The 21,369-nt window shown below is 39.8% G+C and overlaps 1 protein-coding gene and 1 long non-coding RNA gene across 7 annotated transcripts in view; both read right to left on the reverse strand.

Moving 5' to 3' along the window:
- The window catches only part of PIK3R3 (phosphoinositide-3-kinase regulatory subunit 3), a 97,358-nt gene that overhangs the window by 16,058 nt on the left and 59,931 nt on the right, over positions 1 to 21,369 (reverse strand). For all 6 annotated transcript variants that reach the window (XM_037742882.1, XM_017540879.2, XM_037742881.1 and 3 more), the window contains 4 exons: positions 18,793 to 18,973; positions 17,883 to 18,008; positions 6,504 to 6,646; positions 845 to 1,021 (listed from right to left, as the gene is read on the reverse strand). In XM_037742882.1, coding sequence (XP_037598810.1) covers positions 845 to 1,021; positions 6,504 to 6,646; positions 17,883 to 18,008; positions 18,793 to 18,973 — 627 coding nt within the window. The remainder of the gene's footprint in view (positions 1 to 844; positions 1,022 to 6,503; positions 6,647 to 17,882; positions 18,009 to 18,792; positions 18,974 to 21,369) is intronic.
- On the reverse strand, positions 7,893 to 13,397 carry LOC108312775. The gene is made up of 3 exons (XR_001828784.2): positions 13,387 to 13,397; positions 9,629 to 9,633; positions 7,893 to 8,510 (listed from the first exon to the last, which is right to left on the reverse strand). It is a non-coding gene; the product is annotated as an uncharacterized LOC108312775 (long non-coding RNA).

Here is a 21,369-nt window from a genome sequence, read left to right on the forward strand (position 1 = left end):
TTTTATTCTGATAATATATCTTTCCATTTACATTTGGAAATTATCTATTATTCCTATATTTGGTTAACTCAAGCTTTCCCTAATATTAAAGAATTAGGTTTAACTACTCAAATTATCTCAAGTGCCTTTTATAGACATATTTCTGTTATTTAAATAAATAATGTCATTTCTTTTTATTTATTTACTTATTTTGATTCTCACTCTGTTGCCCAGGCTGGAGTGCAGTGGTGTGATCTTGGCTCACTGCAACCTCCACCTCCGGGGTTCAAGTGATTCTCTTGCCTCAGCCTCAAGTAGCTGGGATTGCAAGCATGCACCACAATGCCCGGCTAATTTTTGTATTTTTAGTAGAAACAGGGTTTCACTGTGTTGGACAGGCTGGTCTCAAACTCCTGACCTCAGATGATCCACCTGCCTCAGCCTCGCAAAATGCTGGGATTACAGGCGTGAGCCACCATGCCCAGCCTAGAGCCTATTTCCCCTCAGAGGAAATAGAAATTCCCTGCTCAGTTCTACTATGTAAACAAAGATTCTGATTTTTGTGTTTTAGGCAAACATTAATCTGTTCTTTTCAAGGTACAGCATTTTACTCATGCCACAGCCAGCCTCAGATTATTTCCAAGGCATTTGTATAAATCAGAGTCCTACATTCTGGTTTGTTCTACATAATGACTTCAGATTAACCCTGGTACCCCTAGAACCATGAAGCCCACTTTCCTAAAATCTTACCCTCTTACTGGCCAGTTCTCAATTACAAATGTCTTCTTCCACCTCTAGTGTCTCTAGTGCTGGTAATAAACCTGGTGCTAGCGTCTCCCTCCCCATACACTTCCAGACTACTTACACAAGGTGTTGATCTCGGATCTTTCGCAGCTGGATCAGGTCAGGTTTGATACTATTCATTTTTTTATCTATTTCTCGGTTGTCCAAAGCTTGTTTCTTCAAATCCTGCTCTAGACGCATTTTGCTATCATGAATCTCGCCCAGACGTGATTTCAATTTATCATAATTCACCATAATTCTGTAAAAATATGTGACATGTTAAGGCTAAAATACAAATCAAGCAGAAAGATCCCACAGTGTGAGCATGGTCCTAATATCTTTCTTTTTGGCAGGGGGGACAGAGTCTCACTCTGTCACCCAGGCTGGAGTGCAAGATGCCATCTTAGTTCACTGCCACCTCCTTTCAAGTGATTATCCTGCCTCAGCTTTCCCAGTAGTTGGGGTTACAGGCACCTGCCATCACGTCTGGCTGATTTTTGTATTTTTAGTAGACACGGGGTTTCGCCATCTTGACTAGGCTCGTCTCAAACTCCTGACCTAAGGTGATCTGCCCTCCTCAGCCTTCCAAAGTGCTGGGATTACAGGTGTGAGCCACTGCCCCGGGCGAGGTCTTAATATTTTAAGTGTGGTGAATGTTTGTTTTTGCCTGGCCCATATCCATTCCCATTTCTGGTATTAGCACCCTAATGTTTCCTGCAGGTAAGAATTCGTGCCCCCTCGCAGATCCAGGGATGGACACATACACATGGCCCAGACCGGCCAGTAAGAATATTCCATTCTATTCCATCCCTCCCCTCAGGCCACAGTGACTGGTTCAGGAGCAGGAATAAGACTAAACTGACCCAATGAGAGTCAATTCTAGAACATCTGCTAAAAGTATATTGTTAAAATAAATTCTCTCTTTCCACACAAATTGCTAAATTATGAATATGCAATTCTTGTCCTAGCAGCTATACTGTCACTTCACTGGCAAAGCCTGCCTGAGGATGAAGTCAACCCGAAGAAAAACTGAGCCAAAAGACATGAGAGAGAATCTCTATAACCTTATTTGGGCCCTGAATCCAGCCATGACTGAACAAGTAAAGCTATATGTCTGATATTCAACAGGTAGCACAGCACGGCGGTTAAGAACAATGGTTTTGCAATTAGCCTACCTACGTCTGAATATCTTCCCTGTCACTTGCTGTGGGCAAGTTATTTAACTTCTCAGTGCCTTCATTTCCTCATCTGTTTAAAATGGTGATATGGTTTGGCTGTGCCCTTACCCAAATCTCATCTTGAATTGTACTCCCATAATTCCCATATGTTGTGGGAGGGATCCAGGAAGATATAATTGAATCATAGGGGCCGTTTCCCCAGTGATTCCCCCTATACTGTTCTCGTGGTAGTGAATAGGTCTCACGAGATCTGACAGTTTTATCAGGGGTTTCCACTTTTGTGTCTTCCTCATTCTCTCTGTGCCTGCTGCCATCCATGTCATGTAAGACGGGACTTGCTCCTCCTTGCCTTCTGCCATGATTGTGAGGCTTCCCCAGCCACATGGAACTGTAAGTCCATGTAAGCCTTATAGTTGCTCAGTCTCAGGTATGTCTTTATCAGCAGCATGAAAATGGACGAATTCAGTAAACTGCTACTAATAGAGTGGTGCATTGCTGAAAAGATACCCAAAAATGCGGAACCAACTTTGGAACTGGGTAACAGGCAGAGGTTGAACAGTTTGGAGGGCTCAGAAAAAGACAGGAGAATGTGGGAAAGTTTGGAACTTTCTACAGACTTGTTGAATGACTTTGCCCAAGATGCTGATAGCAATATGGACAATAAGGTTCAGGCTGAGGTGGTCTCAGATGGAGATGAGGAACTTGTTGGAACTGGAGCAAAGGTGACTCCTGTTATGTTTTAGCATAGAGACTGATGACATTTTGCCCCTGCCCTAAAGATTTGTGGAATTTTGAATTTGAGAGAGATGATTTAGGATATCTGGTGGAAGAAATTTCTAAGCAGCAAAGCATTCAAGAGGTGACTAGGGTGCTGTTAAAAGCTGTCCGTTTTAAAAGAGAAACACAGCATAAAAGTTTGAAAAATTTGTAGCCTGACAATGCAATAGAAAAGAATGGGGAAAATGTCTCCAGGGCATATCAGAGGTCTTTGTGGCAGCCCCTCCCATCACAGGTCCAGAGGCTTAGAGGAAAAAGTAGTTTCATGGGCTGGGCCTAGGGTCCCTGAGCTGAGTGCAGCCTAAAGACTGATGCCCTGTGTTCTAGCCGCTCTAGCCACGACTGAAAGGTGCCAACATAGGGCTTGGGCCATGGCTTCAGATGGTGCAAGCCCCAAGCCTTGGCAGCCTCCACATGGTGTTGAGCCTGCAGGTGCACAGAAGTCAAGAATTGAGGTTTGAGAACCTCTGCCTAGATTTCAGAAGATGTATGGAACACCTGGATGTCCAGGCAGAAGTTTGGTGCAGTGGCAGGGCTCTCATGGAGAGCCTCTGCTAGGGCAGCATGGAAGGAAAATGAAGGGTTCAAGCCTCCACAAAGAGCCCCTACTGAGGCATGGCCTAGTGACACTGAGAAGAGGGCCACCACCCTCCAGAGCCCAGAATGGTAAATCCATTGAGCTTACACTATGCACCTGGAAAAGCTGCAGACACTCAAGGCCACCCTGTGAAAGCAACCAGGAGGGAGGCTGTACCCTGCAAAGCCACAGGGGCGGAGCTGCCCAAGACCATGGGAATCATCTCTTTGCATCAGCATATCCTGGATGTGAGACATGGAGTCAAAATAGTCAAATTTTGGAGCTTTAAGATTTTACTGCCCTGCTGGATTTTAGAGTTGCATGGGCCCTGTAGCCCCTTTGTTCTGGCCAATCTCTCCCATTTAAAATAGCGTATTTACTCAATGTCTGTATCTCCACTGTATCTAGGAAATAACTAGCTTGCTTTTGATTTTACAGGCTCATAGGCAAAAGGGGCTTGCCTTGTTTCAGATGAGACTTTGGACTGTGGACTTTTGAGTTAATGCTGAAATGAGTTAAAACTTTAGGGGACTGTAGGGAAGGCATGATTAATTTTGAAATGTGAAAATACAAGGTTTAGGAGGGGCCAGGGGCAGAATGATATGGTTTGGCTGTATCTCCACCAAATCTCCTCTTGAATTATACTCCCATAATTCCCACATGTTGTGGGAGGGACCCAGGGTGAAACAAATGAATCATGGAGGTGGTCTCCCCCATACTGTTCTCATGGTAGTGAATAAGTCTCATGAGATCTGATGGTTTCAACAGGGGTTTCCCCTTTTGCATCCTCCTCATTCTCTCTTTGACTGCTGCCATCCATGTAACACGGGATTTGCTCCTCCTTGCCTTCCACCATGATTGTGAGGCTTCCCCAGCCACATGGAACTGTAAGTCCAATTAAGCCTCTTTCTTCTGTAAATTGCCCAGTCTCAGGTATGTCCTTATCACTAGCGTAAAAACAGACTAATACAAATGGATACCTATAGGAGTACTTACTTCACTGGGTTTTTCTGTTAATTAAATGTGACAATACATGTAAAGGACAAGGACATTCCCTGACATTATCTTGGTAAGCACTCAACAGATGATGGCTATAAGCTTTTCCGACACACAAAGTTTTGCTATGCTCTGAACCCTTATGGTAACAACTGTCCACATTATTCCCTTGTCAATCAATATGTGGCTTTATATTACTATTAAAAATTCATAGGCTGGACATATGTCTGTAATCCCAGCACTTTGGGAAGCGGAGGTGGAAGGATTGCTTGACCCCAGGAGTTCATGACCCCATCTCTACAAAAATTTTTTAAAAATTAGCCAGTGCGGTGGCACTTGCCTGTAGTCCTAGCAACTCAGGAGGCTGAGGCAAGAGGGTCCCTTGAGCCCAGGGGGCTCAGGATGCCATGAGCCATGATCATGCCACTTCATTCTGGGCAACACAGCAAGATCCTGCCTCAAAAAAAATAAAACAGGCTGGGCATGGTGGCTCATGCCTGTAATTCCAGCACCTTGGGAGGCTGAGGCCAGCAGATCACCTGAGGCCAGGAGTTCAGGACCAGTCTGGGCAAAACCCTGTCTCTACTTGGTGAAACCCTGTCTCTACTAAAAATACAAAAATCAGCTGGGCATGCTGGCAGTAGCCTGTAATGCCAGCTACTTGGGAGGCTGAGGCAGGAGAATCGCTTGAACCCAGGAGGCGGAGGTTGCAGTGAGGAGAGATTATGCCACTGCACTCCAGCCTGGGTGACAGAGCGAGATTCTGTCAAAAAAAATAAATAAACAAAATAAAATAAAACAAAACTTTATTATTCTACTTTACTTCCCTCTGCAACGAACTAAAAATCTTTTTCTGTTTCTTCATCGTTAATAAAAATTACCATTTATTGAACATCCATGTGCCAAGATAAATATTTCTTAATTCTCTAGCATTCCAACAAGAGATTATTCACAGTTTATAGAAAACAGACTGAGAAGAGTTAAGCAATTCACCCAAGGTTATACAGCTAATAAATAGCCAATACAGAATTCAAGCCCATGGTTTTAACCATTAAGCTACACTGCCTCATAGCACTTAGCTCTAAACTCATGCACACAGAAATATACTAATACTGTGGTGCTAATATGAGAAATAATTTTGCTTTTCCATTGCATATCATTTAGTTGTATTTATTATCCACTTTTGCATGTCTCAACCCACTATAATCTAGCTTAGTTTCTAATCCTTCCTAAATTTGCTTTGGTGAAGGTTTTTAACATCCTTTTAGCTATCAAATCCAATACTACTTCTGCCACTCATTCTTTTTGTGTAATCTCATTCTCAGCATCTACCATCAACTACACACCTGTGCCTCCCAAATCCTTTCTATACCAAGTTCCAAATCCAAATAATCAGTTGTCTGCCCCCTCAGAGAGCTCCACTTGTGTTCACACAGGAACCTCAAACTCACTGGTTCCAACCCTAAACTCTCCTCATGTACTTCTTATTTTGGTGAAAAACACCATCTTCCAGTCTTTCATGCCAGAAATCTAGGAATAATTTTTGACTTCTTGTACACCTACCCTATCTTGTCAGGCATAAAGTCCTTAGCATTCCATGACCTCCCCCTTCTTTTCTGCCATTTCTCAGGTCGAGGCCCTTACTATCATTTAGCCTGATGACCACAATCATTGCAGTCATGTGCAAGTCAGGCTGGTGTTCCTGCCTACAGCAATGTTCTACTACAATTTATTCTCAGACTGCTGCCAAAGTTGACATTCAATTCAAAAACTATTCAATGAACACCCATTACGTACTCCCATACATAGGTAGGTACTAAGGCTACCAGGGAAAATAAGCCACCATGCCTACTCTCAATGAGTTTACAGTTAAGTGGGCATGGCATTCAGTAAATGTTACACTAGGGATCAGGACCAGACGCTGTAGGGACCCAAAATAAAGCCCTTAAATTGGTCTCCAGAATCAAGAAACAGTTTTTGGGAAAGGTAGTATCTAACCTGAACTCATAATGGATGAGCAGGAGTTAATTTGGAGGAATGAAGAAAGAGCAGAGGAGAGAGTAGTTCAATTTGGTGCCATTAGTGGAAATAGCAAGCAGTTCCAATACTAGGGCCGTGCAGTTTGAAGGGGTAAAAGCAAACAAGACAGAAACTATTGGGAAGAAAAGAAATCCTGTCTCACTGATGCCCTTGGAAGTACTAAGTACACTTACCGTTCAATCTCCTTTTCATTTCCCTCTCTGCGAAATCGCTCAATATATTCTTTGCTATGTTGTTCTTGTGTGTGACACTGCTCTTCAAATATTTTAATTGTTTCATTAAAAGCTTCTATTGCAGTCCTCTTCATCTGTATTTCCTACAGGAGACAAAAAGAAAAAACATTGTAACCTTAAAAAAATTTTGTAATTCTAGTTATTAATGTAATTCCATATAAGACCTAGTCTTTAAAAAGTCTTTCTCCTTGTTTAGAAGGGCTAAAACGAGACCTTTTATTCAACCCCTACTCTATTACTTATATGTAAAATACATCATTTAAACTATAAAATAGGCTAGGCGTGGTGGCTCACACCTGTAATCCTAGTATTTTGGGAGGCCGAGGCAAGTGGATCACCTGAGGTCAGGAGTTCAAGACCAGCCTGGCCAACATGGCAAAAACTCTATCTCTACTAAAAATACAAAAAAATCAGCCAGGCGTGGTGTTGTGTGCCTGTAATCCCAGCTACTCAGAGGCTGAGGGAGAAGAATCACTTAAACCTGGGAGGCGGAGGTTGCAGTGAGCTGAGATCGTGCCATTGCACTCCAGCCTGAGTGACAAAGCAAGACTCTGTCTTTAAAAAAAAAGAGTTGTTTATATGGCTGTCTCTCTTTCCTTGTCTCCCAATCACACCAACTCACTCTATCCTGGCTTTTGTACTTACCATTCCACATACTACTCTTTTCAAGGTCACCAACGATCTCCTCATTGCCAAATTGCTCTCTCTTATCCCAAACCATCACAATTTTTCCTAAAATTATATGTAATCCAGATGTCAAATATCCCCATGCAGCCTATTCTCACTCTTGCCAATTCTGACTCAAGGTACACTATCTCTTCCCATTCTCTGAGAGGAATTCACTTACACTAAAGCAATCTAGATTTTATCTAATTTCACAGGAAAAACAGAAGAGTTTTATAAGACATATCTCAACACCAACTCTTTAACCCCCCTTTAACATTTACTTTCCTTACACATTTACTATACTGCTAATTACTGGATTCCTCTGTTCCTCTTGCCTCCCAAAGCTTTGAGCCTCCATGGCTCTTCTCTGCCCAACTGCTACTCCAGTCTTGCTTCCAGTTCTCACAAGGGAAATTTCTAGCTTCCACCTAGTGGCTTTTTTGGTTGCCTCCATCTACCCCCATACCTAACTGCCCAACCAGGGATTCCCAGTCCAGCACCAGTCTCACATCAGCTGCTCAGGGCTCCTATTCTGCAGTTAAATCTCCCAATATTACTGAACATGGGGGCAGCCTTTGGAGCCTTCTCTGCTTTCTCCAGTCATGGCACGAAAGCAGATAGGCAGCTCTACACAAGCCAAAGCCACATGCAACAGTAGCCTTTCTTTTCTAGTTTCTGTTCCTAGGATGATGATTAGCCCTCCTCTAGACCTCAGTTCATACAATGAGTTTGACTCCAAGCCCCTGCCAAGGGAGAAGTACTTTTGGTTCATTATCTTGCATGAATTCATTCAACAAATAATTGAACACTAACTAAATACCAGGTATTATTTGAAGCATTTGGGATACGGGAGCAAACAAGCTTAGACAAAGGTGTCTAGCCTCCTAGAACTTAAGAGGTTAGGGATTATACAAGCAGACATAGTAAGTAAATTAAATAGTTTGTTAGAAGGTGAGAATTATTATTTAAAAAAGAAAAGAGTGGCAAAGGAAGATTAGAATGTAAGATGCAACTTTAAATAGCATTTTCAGGTAGGCCTTACTGAGACAAAAGACAGATCTAAGAAGACTTGAAGGAGTACGGGAGTTAGCCAAGTGACCATCTGGAAGAAAAGTGTTCCAGGCAAAGAAATACCCAGTGCAAATACTTGAAGGTGGGAAGTAGGACTGCTGGATTTTAAGGTAGCTCTATTTTTATTTTTTGAGGAACCTCCAAACTGTTCTCCACAGTAGCTGCACTAATTTACATTCCCACCAACAATGTACGAGGGTTCCCTTTTTTCTGCTTCCTCTCTAGCATTTTTATTGCCTGATTTTCAGATAAAGGCCATTTTAACTGGGGAGATATGATATCTCAATGTAGTTTTGATTTGTATTTCTCTGATGATCAGTGATGTTGTGTACCTTTTCATATACCTGTTTCCATTTATATGTCTTTTGAGAAATATCTAGTCATAGCTTTTGCTCATTTTTAAATCAGATTATTAGATTTTTTCCTATAGAGCTGTTTGAGCTCCTTATATATTCTGGTTATTAATATATTGTCAGACAGGTAGTTACAAATATTTTTTCCCATTCTGTGGGTTATCTCTTTACTTTGCTGATTATTTCTTTTGCTGTGCAGAAGCATTTAAATTTGACATAATCCCATGTGTCCATCTTTGCTTTAGTTACCTGTGTTTTTAAGGTATTACTCAAATCTGCACAGTCCAATATCCTGGAAAGTTTCCCCAATGTTTTCTTGTAGTATTTTCAAATTTTGAGACTTAGATTTAAGTCTTTAATCCGCTTTGATTTGATTTTTTTTTAATATGGTGAGAGATGGGAGTCTAGTTTCATTCTTTTGCATATGAATGAAACTAGTTTTTCTGGCACCAATTATTGAAGAAACTCTCCTTTCCCCAACATATATTCTTGGCACCTTTGTCAAAAATGATTTCACTGTAAGTGTATGGATTTATCTCTGGGTTCTCTATTCTGTTCCACTGATCTATGTATCTGTTTTTATGCCAGTACCATGCTGTTTTGGTTACTAAGGCTCTGTAGCATAATTTAACGTCAGATAATGTGATTCCTCCAGTTTTGTTCTTTTTGCTTAGGATGGTTTTGACTGTTCTGGATCTTCGTGGTTCCATATAAATTTTAGGATTTTTTTTTTTTTTCTATTTCTGTGAAGAATGTCATTGGTATTTTGATAGAGATAGCATTAAATCTGTAGATTGCTTTGGGAAGGTAGTATGGACATTTTAACAATCTTTATTCTTCTATCCATGAATAAAATAGCTAGGCTGGGTGCAGTGGTTCACTTCTGTAATCCCAGTACTTTGGGATGGCTAAAGAGGGCAGATCACCTGAGGTAGGGAGATCAAGACCAGCCTGACCAACATGGAGAAACCCCACCTCCACTAAAAAAATACAAAATTAGCCAGGCATGGTGGTGCATGTCTGTAATACCAGCTATTCGGGAGGCTGAGGCAGGAGAATCCCTTGAACCCAGGAGGCGGAGGTTGCAGTGAGCTGAGATTGCACACCAGCCTGGGCAACAAGAGGAAAACTCTGTCTCAAAAAATATATGTATATATATCTTTCCATTTTTTTGATGTCTTCTTCAATTTCTTGCATAAATGTTTTATAGTTTTCATTACAGATATCTTTCACCTCTTTGGTTTAGTTAATTCCCAGCTATTTTATTTGTTGCTACTGTAAATGGGATTACTTTCTTGGTTTCTTTTTCATGTTGTTTGCTGTTGGCATATAGAAATGCTACTGATGTTTGTATGTTGATTTTATATCTTGCAACTTTACTGAATTTATCAGTTCTAAGTTTTTGGTTCAAGTTTCTGGCTTTTGACAAATACAAAATCATATCGTCTGCAAACAAGGATAATTTCACTTCTTCCTTTCCAATTTGGATGCTCTTTATTTCTCTTGTCTGATTACTCTACCTAGGACTTCCAGTCCTATGTTGAATAACAGTGGTGAAAGTGGACATCCTTGTCGTGTTCCTGACTGTAAAAGAAAACCTTTCAGTTTTTCCCCATTCAATGTGATACTAGCTATGGGTCTGTTGTATATGGCTTTTATTATGCTGAGTTATGTTTCCTCTATAACCAGTTTTGTGATGGTTTTTATCATGAAAGGATGTTGAATTTTATCAAACACGTTTTGAGCATCAATTGAAATGATCTTATAGTTTTTCTCCTTCATTCTATTGATATGATGTATCACATTAATCGATTCACATATGTTGAACCATCCTTGCATCTCTGGGATAAATCCCACCTGTTCATAATGAATGACCAAAAAGTTGAAAACAAGATAAATAAACACAGCCTACCAAAACATACAGGATGTACCAAAAGCAATGCTCAAGTGAAATGTATACCTGTAAACATCTAACTTGAAAAAGAATGGCTAGACATGATGATTCACATCTGTAATCCCAGCACTTTGGGAGGCCGAGGTGGTTGGAACACATGAAGTCAGGAGTTTGAGACCAGCCTGGCCAACATGGTGAAACCCCATCTCTACCAAAAAACGCAAAAACTAACCAGGCATGGTGGGTGCATGCCTGCAGTCCCAGCTACTCAGGAGGCTAGGGTAGGAGTATTGCTTGAACCCAGGAAGTAGAGGTTGCAGTGAGCCAAGATTTCACCACTGCACTCCAGCCTGAGCAACAGAGCAAGACTCCATTAAAAAAAAAAAAGGAAAAGAAAAAAGCTCTCAAATCAATAACCTAACTGTATATCTTAAGGAACCAGAAAAGAAGTGAGTGGCAAAATAAACTCAAAGTTAGGCTGGGCATGGTGGCTCACGCCTGTAATTCCAGCACTTCGGGAGGCCAAGGCAGGTAAATCACCTGAGGTCAGGAGTTCAAGACCAGCCTGGTCAACATGTGAAACCTCGTCTCTACTAAAAATACAAAAATTAGCTGGGCGTGGTGGCACATGCTTGTAATCTCAGCTACTCAGGAGGCTGAGGCAGGAGAATCACCTGAACCAAGCAGGCGGAGGTTGCAGTGAGCTGAGATCACGCCACTACACTCCAGCCTGGGTGGCAGAGTGAGATTCCATCTCAAAAAAGAAAGAAAGAAAAAAAAAAAAAACCCAAACCTAGCACAAGGAAGGAAATAATGAAGATTAGAGGAGAGATAAATGAAGTAGAGAATTAGAAAAACAAAAAAAATTGGATGGGCACAGTGGCTCATGCCTATAATCCCAGCACTTTGGGAGGCTGAGGAGGGTGGATCACCTGAGGTCAGGATTTCGAGACCAGGATTTCAGCATGGTGAAACCCCATCTCTACTAAAAATATGTAATATTTGCCAAGCGTGGTGTCAGGCACCTGTAATCCCAGCTACTCGGGAGGGTTAGGCAGGAGAATTGCTTGAACCCAGAAGGTGGATGTTTCAGTGAGCTAAGATCATGCCATTGCACTCCAGCCTGGGCAATGAGAGTGAAACCCTGTCTCAAAAATAAAAAATAAAAATAAAAAATAAAAATCAACAAAACCAAAAATTGGTTGTTTGAAAAGATCAACAAACTTAGCAAACTTTTAGACAGATTGACTAAGAAAAAAAGAGAAAACACAAATTACTGAAATCAGAAATGAAAGAGGGACATTACTACTGACTTTACAAAAATAAAAAGAATTATGAAAGAATGCTATAAATAACTAACTATATGCTGGCCAGGCACGGTGGCTCATGCCCGTAATCCCAGCACTTTGGGAAGCTGAGGTGGGAGAATTCCTTGAACCCAGGAATTAGAGACCAGCCTGGGCAACATAGTGAGACCTCATCTCTACAAATTAAAAAAAAAGCCAGGCATGGTGGCATGCACCTGTGGGCCCCAGCTAGTCAGGAGGCTAAGGTGTGCAGATCACTTCAAGCCCTGGTGGTTAAGGTTGTAGTGAGCTGTGATCATGCCACTGCACTCCAGCCTGGGTGACAGAGCAAGATCCTGTCTCAAAAGATAACAATAAATAAATGAATAAATAACTGAATGCCAATACACTGGATAACCTAGATTAAATGGACAAGTTCCTAGAAGTATACAAACTACAAAACTGAATCAAGAAGTAATAGAACATTTGCATAAACCTTTTTATTTCTACCTTATTGAATGTTATTTCTACCTTATTGAATTTCTACCTTATCGGAGGTAAGGAGATGTAATCAGTAATCAAAAATCTCCTGACAAAGAAAAGCCCATGGCTTCACTCGTGAATCTATCAAATATTTAAAGAAGAATTAATACCAATACTTCTCAAACTCTTCCAAAAAGTAGAAGAGGGGGGAATACTTCTAAGCGCATTCTATGAGGCCATTATCACTCTGATAGAAAGTCAGACCAAGATGCTGCAAGAAAGCTATAGACCATTATCCTTTATGATACAAAAATCCTCAACAAGCTACTAGTAAACTGAATTCAACAGAATACTAAGAAGGCTATACATGACAAGCACCTGGAATTTATCCCAAGAATGCAAGAGGAGTGGTTCAAAGAGCAAAAATCAGTCAACATAATACACCACATTAAAAGAATAAAGGAAAAATACACATGATCATCTTAAATGATATAGAAAAACATCTGACAAAATTCAACACTCTTTCAATGGTAAAATCAACATTCAATAAGGTAGAAATAAAAAGGAACTCTTCAACATGATGAAGATGCTAAAGACTAAATTGTGTCCCCCAAAAAGTTATGTTCAAGTCCTAATCTCTGGGACCTCAGAATATGATTTTTTTTTTTTTGAGACAGAGTCTCTCTGTGTCACCCAGGCTGAAGTACAGCGGCATGATCTCAGCTCACTGCAGTCTCCGCCTCTCAGATTCAAGTGATTCTCCTGCCTCGGCCTCCCAAGTAGCTGGGATTACAGGCATGCACCACCACACCCAGCTAATTTTTTGTATTTTTAGCAGAGACAGCATTTCACCATGTTGGCCAGCCTAGTCTCGAACTCCTGACTTCAAGTGATCCACCCACCTCAACCCCCTAAAGTGCTGGAATTAGAAGCATGAGCCACCATGCCCAGCCTCAGAATGTGATCTTATTAAAAAACAGGGTCTTTGGCCGGGCGCAGTGGCTCACGCCTGTAATCCCAACACTTTGGGAGGCCGAGGTGGGTGGATCACGAGGTCAAGAGATCAAGACCATCCTGGTCAACATGGTGAAACCCCGTCTCTACTAAAAATACAAAAAATTAGCTGGGCATGGTGGCACGTGCCTGTAATCCCAGCTACTCAGGAGGCTGAGGCAGGAGAATTGCCTGAACCCAGGAGGCGGAGGCTGTGGTGAGCCGAGATCGGGCCATTGCACTCCAGCCTGGGTAACAAGAGCAAAACTCCGTCTCAAAAAAAAAAAAAAAAAAAAAAAAAAAAAAAAAAAAAAAAAAAAAAAAAAAAAAAAAAAAAAAACAGAAAAAAAAAAAAAAAAAAAAAAAAAAAAAAAAACAGGGTCTTCACAGATATTAGTAAATTAAGATGAGGTAATACTGGTTAGGATAGATCTTAATCAGTGACTGGCTCTTCATAAGAGAAAACAGATATACAGAGACAGAATGCCATTAATAATGGGGACAGAGATCAGAGCAACATAGCTACAAAACAAGGACTGTCAGCAACCAGCCACCAGAAACTAGGAAGAAGCAAGGAAGGATCCTCCCCAGACCATTCAGAAAAGGCATGGCCTGGCCCTTGCAACACCTTGATTTTGAACTTCTAGTTCCCTGAATAGAGCAATAATGAAATTTTTGGTGCCCAGTTTCTGGTATTTGGTTACAGCAGACCTAGGAAACTAATATAGCCATATATGAAAAACTCAAGGCTAAAAATAATCATGAAAGACTGAAATTTTTCTATTTAAGATCAGGAATAAGACAAAGATGTTCACGCTCACCACTTTTATTAAGCAGTACTCAAAGTTCCAGTCAGAATAATCAAGCAATAAAAATAAACAAAACAACCAAATTGGAAAGGAAGAAATAAAACTATCTCAAAAGACATGATCTTGGACAGGTGTGGTGGCTCGCACCTGGAATCCCAGTACTTTGGGAGGCTGAGGTGGATGGATCACCTGAGGTCAAGAGTTTGAGACCCAGCCTGGCCAACATGGTGAAACCCCATCTCTACTAAATATACAAAAATTAGCCAGGCATGGTAACGGACACCTGTTAATCCCAGCCACTCCAGAGGCTGAGACGAAGAATCACTTGAACCCGCAAGGCGGAGGTTGCAGTGAACCAAGATTGTACTGCTGCACTCCAGCCTGGGCGACAGAGCAAGACTGTCTCAAAAAAAGAGAGAGAGAAAGAGAGGGAGAGACACATCACCAAAGTTGCAGGTACACACAAAATCAGTTTTGTTTTTTTTTCGGGTTCAAGTGATTCTCCTGTCTCTTGAGTAGCTGAGATTACAGGCATGCACCACCACACCTGGCTAATTTTGTATTTTTAGTAGAGATGGGGTTTCTCCATGTTGATTAGGATGAGTTCATGTCCTTTGCAGGGACATGGATGAAGCTGGAAACCGTAATTCTTAGCAAACTAACACAAGAACAGAAAACCAAACACCACATGTTCTCACTCATAAGTGGGAGTTGAACAATGAGTACACATGGACACAGGGAGGGGAACATCACACACTGGGGACTGTCAAGGGGTAGGGGAATAGGCGAGGGACAGCATTAGGAGAAATACCTAATGTAGATGACAGGGTGATGGATGCAGCGAACCACTATGGCACAGGTATACCTATGTAATAAACCTGCAGGTTCTGCACACGCACCCCAGAACTTAAAGTACAATTAAAAAAAAAAAAAACTCAGCAATAATAAACTACCACCAATGAAATACCATGGGTGCAAGGTTACAGTGAGCTATGATCAAACCACTGCACAATTACTAGGGTGGCTGTTTTTAAAAAATACAAAACATAAGTGCTAGGGAAAATATGGAGAAACTGTAACCCATGTGCACTGCTAGTGGGAATGCAAAACAGGTTAGCTGCTCTGAAAACAGTTCAGCAGTTTCTCAAAAGGTTACACATAGAACTACCAAAAATACTAGTTAGATATCCAAAGGAACTGAAAGCAGAAACTCAAACAGATATTTGTATGCCAATGTTCATTGCAGCATTATTCACGACCAAAAGCTGGAAACAACCCAAATCAACAGATGAATGGATAAACAAAATGTAATATATATACATAATGAAATATTACTCAGCCATAAAAAGAATAAAATTTTGATATATGCTACAACATGAACAGATCTTGAAAACTTAAAGAATAAGGTGGACACAGAGGGACAAACATTATATTATTCCACTTATATAAGGTACCTACAGTAGACAAATTCATAGAATTAGAAAGTGAGAGTTGGAGCAGGGTGTGGTGGCACACACCTGTAGTCCCAGCTACTTGGAGGACTAAGGTGGAAGGATCACTTGAGCCCAGGAGTTTAAGTCCAGTCTGGACAACATACTGAGACCCCATCTCAAAAAATATATATATATTTTGGCTGGGTGTGGTGGCTCACTTCTGTAATCCCAGCACTTTGGGAGTCTGAAGGGGGTAGGTCACTTGAGGTCAAAAGTTCAAGACCAGGCTGGTCAACATGGCAAAACCCAGTCTCTACTAAAAATATAAAAATTAGCAGGTGTGGTCGGAGGCACCTGTAATCGCTACTTGAGAAGCCGAGGCAAAAGAATTGCTTGAACCTGGAAGACAAAGGTCACAGTGAGCCAAGATAGTGCTACTACACTCCAGCCTGGGCAATGGAATGAGACGCTGTCTCAAAAAAATAAATAAATAAAATTTAAAAAAAATAAAGAAAGAGCTGGCTGGGTATGGTGGCTCATGCCTGTAATCCCAGCACTTTGGGAGGCTGAGGCAGGCGGATCACCTGAGGTCAGAAGTTCGAGACCAGCCTAGCCAACATGGTAAAACCCTGTCTCTACTAAAAATACAAAAATTTGCCGGGCATGGTGGTGCATGACTGTAATCCCAGCTATTCGGGAGGCTAAGGCAGGAAAACTGCTTGAACCCGGGAGGCGGAGGTTGCAGTGAGCTGAGATGGTGCCACTGCACTCCAGCCTGGGTGACAGAGCGAGATTCTGTCTCATAAAAACATCAATAATAAAATTTAAGTCAACAAATGTCAAAAGACTGTAACCTTAATTAATACATTCACTAACAACGAAATTAATTTAAATTAGAAATAAATAATGTATTTGAAAGTCCCAAATATTTAAAAATTAAAAATACATGGGGCCAAAGAAAAATATCACAAAGAAAACGAGAAATTATTAAAAACTGAATAATAAGGAAAACAGAGTATGACAAAATTTGTAAGATACATATATGCAGTGCTTAGAAGGAAACAGATTGTTTTAAATGTTTATTTTAGAAAAGAAGAAAGTTTTTAAACCAATGAACAAAATTTCTACCTTCAGAAGCTAGGAAAAGAGAAAATCAAACTGAAAGGAAGCAGAAAAACATTTAAAAGAGCAGAAATTTATGAAATAGAAAGTAAACAATTAAAAAAATCCATTATTGTTATCTACTAGAAAGAACCCAGGTTAAGTTATTGTTGCACTGAGAATTCACTAGAAATTAAGTAGAATCAGCATGGACTAATGCCTCTATAAATCATTTGATATTCAAAGTAACAACCTATGTTCCAAGAGAATGTACATGAGAAATACAATTAAATATATCTTCCTAGGCCACTTCCAACCCAAATATTATAAAAGGTAAACTTCTCTAAAGATACCCAGCTTCATAAAAACTCCAAAATATATAACAACTGACAAACTATGTAACAACTGAGGGCAAATTAAACCAATCCAAGTCTAGCTAAAAAAGAATCAAAGTAGTCAGGCATAAGAAGTCCTCGGAAAGGAACTAGATTATTCTACAGAATTTTGCTCTATATCATAAATATTAAAAATAATTATTACTGATTATTAAAGTTAATGATCTAAAAACTGTACAGTTAAGTCTACTAGTAATCCCACAATTTCCGCCATCAGCTCCTTCTTCCTCAGGAAATCCCCACATGTTAGCTGAGCACATCTGACCAAATAAAAACTAGATTTCTCAGCCTCCCCTACAGCTAGCTGTGAACTGTAGCAAGGTATGACCATGTGACTTAGTTCTAGCCAGCGGGATTAAAGTGAAAGCAGAGTGTGCTCCTTTTAGGAAGTTGTCTTAAAGATAGAGAGCCTTGCCTTCTCCTTCCTATTCTTCTTTCCTGTTTACTAGAATATGGTTGTGATGGCTGATAATAGAGTAAGCCCTCTTCCACAGATAGCAAAGCATCAAGACAGAAAATGCCTATAGGTTCTAAGGACAGTGGAGTTACCCTAACACCCCTGTAGTGCCTATATACACATGAAAGAAAACTAAATTTCTATCTGAAGACTTTGTTATGTTTTTTGTCACTTGCGACCAGTTAATATTAACTGATACAATTATATCCCTAACCAATTAAGAAGGGAGGGGAATTTATATCATCCAAGTTTCAAAAAAAGCTGTTTAAGCCTTTAAGACATTAAAACAGCTAAAAATCATCAAGTGAATGATAGAAAATTTAATGTAACTAAAACATTGCACACATACTAGTCAAAACGACATAAATATATACCAACCTGGGATGTTCTAGTATATTCTTCATATAGCCTATCATACTCTTTACTCTTCTCCTGATACTGAGAATGGTATTCTTGCAGTTTTTTACCTACTGCATCAATATTATCTTCTTTTACCAACTGATCCTATACAGGTAAACAAAAAAAAATAATAATAATAAAGAATGTTAACAATTCTGACACGCGACTTTTTCCACATCTGCTGTTTAAAGGAAAATATCACCTCAACCATCTATTATTTTTAAACTGTATTTCAACTGTAGAAGTTTAAGCCACTGTATTAATATCAAGCACACAAAGGTACCAAATCCTTTTTATAACATTAAGATCAGCCTTTAAATCACATCAAAATAATTAATACCTTAAAAATTAAGAAATGAAGTATAAGTGGGAAACATAAACATAAGTATTTTTACATAAAGTTAACAAATACATGCAATAAGCTATTACAGAAGGGTAGCCACAAAATAAGTTCCAAAATATCTAAAATCTTAAGTAGGCGCTAGGCACAGTAACTCATGCCTATAATCCCAACACTTTGGGTAGCCGAAGCGAGAAGACTGCCTGAGCCCAGGGGTTCAAAACTAGCCTGGGCAACATGGCAAGACTCTATCTCTACAAAAAATTTTAAAATTAACCAGAAGTTGTGGCATGCACCTGTGATCACAGCTACTCAGGAGGCTGAGGCAGGAAGACTGCTTGAACCCAGAAAGTCAAGACTGCAGTGAACCATATTCATGCCACTACAGTCCAGCCTGGGGCAACAGAGACCCTGTCTCTAAATAAATAAATAAATAAATAACAAAATGGCTAGATTTTTTTTTAAACTGATAAGCCTGGTAAATAAAATCAAGTAAGGTTGTTAAATAATGACTTGCTCAATAGCTATCAAGGACTTCCATAATCATACCTGTTGGTATCGGGACACTGGGTACATCAGCTTCACATCAAGTTTGGGATTGTACTGAGCAAGAGATTCATGGTGATAGTGGTTAATGAGCTCCACCACAGAATTAAATGTCAGAGGATCAGAAAAGCCATATTTACCATCCCGGTGATAGATCTTTATTAACTTATTATTGCCTCCCTTCCTGTGAACAACAAGACAACAAATGTAGATATTTTTTCCCCCAAATTCAACTGAAGTACTGCTTTCAGATGGAGACATGAAAGCTTGGTGTCACACAATAAACAAGTTTTACCATGTTAATGAGGCTGGAAGGAGCAAAAAGGCATATATTATTGTGTGTGTAAACATATATACATTATTATTTTCACATTTTTTTGTCCTTAAAATACCTTGGTTATTAAAGATCTACGTATCTACACAGCATTCAGTATGAACAAATGTAGCAAAAAAAAAAAATCACTTAAGAAAAATGAAACAGGAGTAAAATCTATTTTTGTTTACATTCTGAATGAATTTTCAAATTTAAATTCTATCAGTATTTTTTTCCGGGAGAACAGAAAAAAAAAATCTCTTAAGGACCTAAAGATATGTGGTTGTATGTCTCTGTGGGGGGAGCAGAAGCCATCTCTATATGAAGGAGATGATAAATATTTGTTGCACAATCACCAACACACTCAAGGTTTTGTTGTTAATGCACAAACATAATTGAGCTCCTTACTCTATGATTTATAGCTTTGTAATTAATCTAGAATCTTATATTATTTTGTCTTTTACGCTTGCTTATAATTCTCGGAAATGACTGTTTAGGTCATCACAACACGTAAATGATTCAAGTCATTCAACTGTTTTACAAAGTATAGCTTTTGAAGAGCTATGTATATTAGATGAATGTAATTTCATGCTTGGATAATTCAGGCCACTTTTGTTTACTGAGTCATATCTAAATGGTCCCTTAAAAGATAATTTATAACCAAAGTTCAAAATAGCAATGTTTTGCAAGTCCCATAAGGCATAATCTAAAACAACAGCAGGCTGATTCATAGCAAAATGCTGTACCATTCCCATTCAACTCTTCTTACAGCAGCATGCAAGCTTATGCCCCTTTCTCTTTATGCCATGCCATATTATATAATAAATGAGGCATCAGAATTTGTAAAAGGTCAAACACAATGTTTGACCCTGAAACTGATTAAAACAATGTTTAGAATGTTAGTTTTTAGATGGATAATAAACTATTTCTATTAAATATACATGAGAAGGACCATCTAATCATATACAGTTACTATAAATGTGCACACCTACAAATACAATAATTGCAAGCTGGCCTCTCTGTTAAAGTTAAAAGGCATTCATTCATTTAAAATGATGTGCTGCATACCTATGTGCCAGGAATTACATAATACACTACAGATATATGATAAGCCAGATATAGTCCATGCTCTCATGGAACTTCTAGTTTAACTGCATAAGGAACATATCTCTATCTTTCAGCTTATTAAGGAGGATAAAAAATTTCTCAAGATAGAACACAAAAATAAACAACGAACTATACGAAATGGTAATACACCTATTGGGAAAAAAATAAAGCAGAGTAAAGGGAAAAGAGTTCTGTGGTGGAGGAATTGTTTGTGTTGCTCAAGGAAAACCTCTCATTCAGGTGACATTTCAACAGAGTTCTAAGTGAAGTGAGGGAGCTAGCACAGCAGATATGTAAGGGAAGTTTTCCAGACAAAGGTGCAGTAAGGGTATGCATGGCATGTTCGAGCAACAGCAAAGAGGTCAGTCATGCTGGGGCTGAATGAGGAAAAGGGAGAGTAACAGGAGGCTAGGTAAGAGATGTAAAAGGAGCTTAGATTATATAATAGCAATCTGTAGGTTACTATAAGGCCTTTAGCTTTTACTGAGTGAGATGGGGAGGCACAAAAGGGTTTTCAGTAGAATTATATAATCTATCTTGTGGTTTAAAGGGCTCACTCTAGCTGCTGAGTTGAGAAAAGACTGTTCAAAGTGGGCAGGGGTAGAAGTGGAAAGATCAGTTATGAAACTATTATAATAATCTAGGCAAGACATGATGGTGTCTTGGATGAGGGTAGCAGCAATAGATAGAGTTCATGAGAAATAATGAGATTCTTAATATATTTTGATGACAGAGCTGACAGGATTTGCTGATGGCTTAGATACAAATATAACAGAGAGACAAGATAAAGATGATTACAAGGTTTTTGTCTTTAGCAATCAGAAGAATGGAATTGTCATTTATTGACATGAAGAAGGCTATTTAAAAAGAATGTGTTTAGCTGGGCGCAGTGGCTCACGCCTGTAATCCCAACACTTTGGGAAGCCAACGTGGGTTGATCGTTTGAGGTCAGGAGTTCGAGACCAGCCTGACCAACATGGTGAAACCCCATCTCTACTAAAATATAAAAATTACCCTGGCATGGTGGTGCATGCCTGTAATCCTAGCTACTTGGGAGCCTGAGGCAGGAGAATTGCTTGAACCCAGGAGGTGGAGATTTCAGTGAGCTGAGATCGTGCCACTGCACTCCAGCTGGGGTGACAGAGTGAGACTCCATCTCC

Source organism: Cebus imitator, unplaced genomic scaffold, assembly GCF_001604975.1.
Source record: "Cebus imitator isolate Cc_AM_T3 unplaced genomic scaffold, Cebus_imitator-1.0 Scaffold129, whole genome shotgun sequence".
NCBI lineage: Eukaryota > Metazoa > Chordata > Mammalia > Primates > Cebidae > Cebus > Cebus imitator.